The following is a 2295-nucleotide window of genomic DNA, read 5'->3' on the forward strand; positions in this document are numbered from 1 at the left end:
GCTGGTGGGACCCTGCCCCCCCAAACCCCAGCCTGCTGGTGACTTTACTGCCTCTCTGCGCCCTCCAGCCAGAGAGAGGACCAGGCTCAGGCAGCACAAGCACATGAAGGGCTCCCTGGAGGAGAGCTTCCTAGAAATTGTTTTACTCAAAAGGCAAGTCTTCAAATGTTGTTACTGAGAAGAACCAGGCCCTGGGCTGTCCCTGGCATGCACGCAGCTCTTCCTCTGTCCCTCAGAACCAGGTACATTACATGTGACTTGGGCAGAGCCCAGCTGCCCTGGGGTGGGCTGTAGCGCTGGCTAATTGATCACCCTCTGACTCAGAGATGCCCTGTGGTGAACTCTGTCTTGTTTTTTTTTTTTCTCCCTGACAAGTGTTTTTTGCTTTGATGAATCGTCCGTTTCCCAGAGCGGAGAGGAATGCCCACCAGCTCACCCTGCTGGCTCCCGGGCTGTGGCAGAGGTCTGTCTGCTCATGTTTGCTCTGTTTGATCCTGGCAGGAGCTCCTGGCACTGCTGAAGTGTGTGGAGGCAGAGATTGCAAACTACGAGGCCTGCCTGAAGGAAGAGGTGGAGAAGAGGAAGAAATTCAAGGTGTGTTTGTTGATGGCTTGTCTGCATTCCCAGTTTAGCTTCCTGAAGGCTTCTGTCTTGGGTGTCTTTATGTCAAAGTGGAGGGAGGGTGGTGCAGCTGTCGGAACGGTGATGGGGAACATTTGAAGTCCCTTTCCCGTTACCGAACAGCCCTGCGGGGGCAGTGCTCCTGCCAGGACAGACCAAAGCCCCTGGGCAGCACTAGCTTGAGGAGGGTGGTGGAACACGGCAGCTGGGCCACCCCTGAACATCAGCACTGGCAGGAGGACGGGGGCTCTTTCTGCCCCGAGGCCTGGCAGGACTCTTCTCCCTGCCCACTCTCACCTCTTCCCAGCTGCCCTTTTGTGGAAAATACTTGCATCTGAACCGGGATGGAGACAGACCCAGTTGTGCACTGGCCTGAGCTGAGCCCCTTCCTGGGCAGTCTCCTTGGCCTGTGGGCTGGGCCAGGCATGCCAGTTCTTTGTCCCATTAACCTTGAGCTCTCCTTCCTACCTGCCACCTGTTTGTGGATTATTTGTGGATTTGTCATCTCTTTGTAGATTGACGACCAGAGGAGAACCCACAACTACGACGAGTTCATCTGTACCTTCATCTCCATGCTGGCCCAGGAAGGTGAGCTGTGCTGAGTGCTCGAGGGGATGGGGCATGAGCTTCAGATTCAGCCGAGGGAGCTGCTCTGAGTGTGGCAAAGCGGCAGCTGGAAGCCTAGGAGGCTCACCCTGCCCTGCTCCCTGGTTCTGCCTGCCCTGAGGCACGAGGCAGCACTCAGTCTGGGGAGCCACGTGTCTCTGCTCCATGTCCTTCTGATTTTATAGTCCCAGGAGGAGCCCATTGAGGGAGGGCTGTACTCTGGCCTGGGCAATAGCAGCACTTCAGCGCGGGGCCTGTGTGTCCGTCTCTCTCCACACAGGCATGCTGGCGAGCCTCGTGGAGCAGAACATCTCCGTCCGCAGGCGACAGGGAGTCAGCATCGGCCGTCTGCACAAGCAGAGGAAGCCGGACCGTCGGAAACGCTCCCGCCCGTACAAAGCCAAGCGGCAATAGCCTGGAAGTCAAGACGAAGAAGAAACAGCTGAGCTTTGTGGCTTTGGGCAGTAGCACTTGGATCTACGTTACCCTTTTCCCAAGGAAGAGGGACACAGCGACAAGCCCTCGGCTGAGGTAGAGCCTGGGGACAAAGAGGAATCGGGGTTTTCTTCTGAGCCCAAGCTGTGAAAGGTGGCAACGTGTTGTCTCAACGGGAGTCCCTGCAGCTGCAGCAGGAGGCAAGCTGGAGCTCCCAGAAGCCTGACCGTGCCACAGCAGTGCCCAGATGCCGTGGGCCAGTGTCAACACTATGGTTGAGGACTGCTGCAGGAAGGAAGAGCCCACCCACTTGGTGGTGAGACAGGCACTGTGGGCACGCCGGCAATGCCAACGCAAGGCTGTGCTGGCCACAGCTGGCTGTGGCTTGTGTCCTCCCGCGTCCAGGCTTGCAGCTCTGCCTTTCCCCAGGACATTTGTGTCTGTGTTTTCTATCCTCTCCCCGCCTTCCCCAAACTTATTTTTGGTTCTGACCCACGCTTTGGCCGTTGCTGAGCGAGGCGGCTCTTGGACAGAGCCCATTCTCCTGCAGCCACCCCTTGATGCCCTGCCCAGATCCCAGCGCTGGCCCACGCATGGCCAGGCCTCTCCCTGTCCTCCCTGCTCTTGGGATGG

At 57.9% G+C, this 2295-nt stretch overlaps 1 protein-coding gene across 1 annotated transcript in view; it reads left to right on the forward strand.

Moving 5' to 3' along the window:
- The window catches only part of BAP1 (BRCA1 associated protein-1 (ubiquitin carboxy-terminal hydrolase)), a gene marked incomplete at its 5' end in the record, with an annotated part of 9127 nt that extends 7322 nt beyond the window's left edge, over positions 1 to 1805 (forward strand). The window contains 3 exon segments of the mRNA XM_009868258.1: positions 502 to 594; positions 1137 to 1209; positions 1508 to 1805. Of these exon segments, the coding sequence (XP_009866560.1) occupies positions 502 to 594; positions 1137 to 1209; positions 1508 to 1641 (300 nt within the window).
- Between the last annotated feature and the right edge of the window lie 490 nt (positions 1806 to 2295).

This window comes from Apaloderma vittatum, unplaced genomic scaffold (assembly GCF_000703405.1).
Source record: "Apaloderma vittatum isolate BGI_N311 unplaced genomic scaffold, ASM70340v1 scaffold7844, whole genome shotgun sequence".
In the NCBI taxonomy this organism is placed as follows: Eukaryota; Metazoa; Chordata; class Aves; order Trogoniformes; family Trogonidae; genus Apaloderma; species Apaloderma vittatum.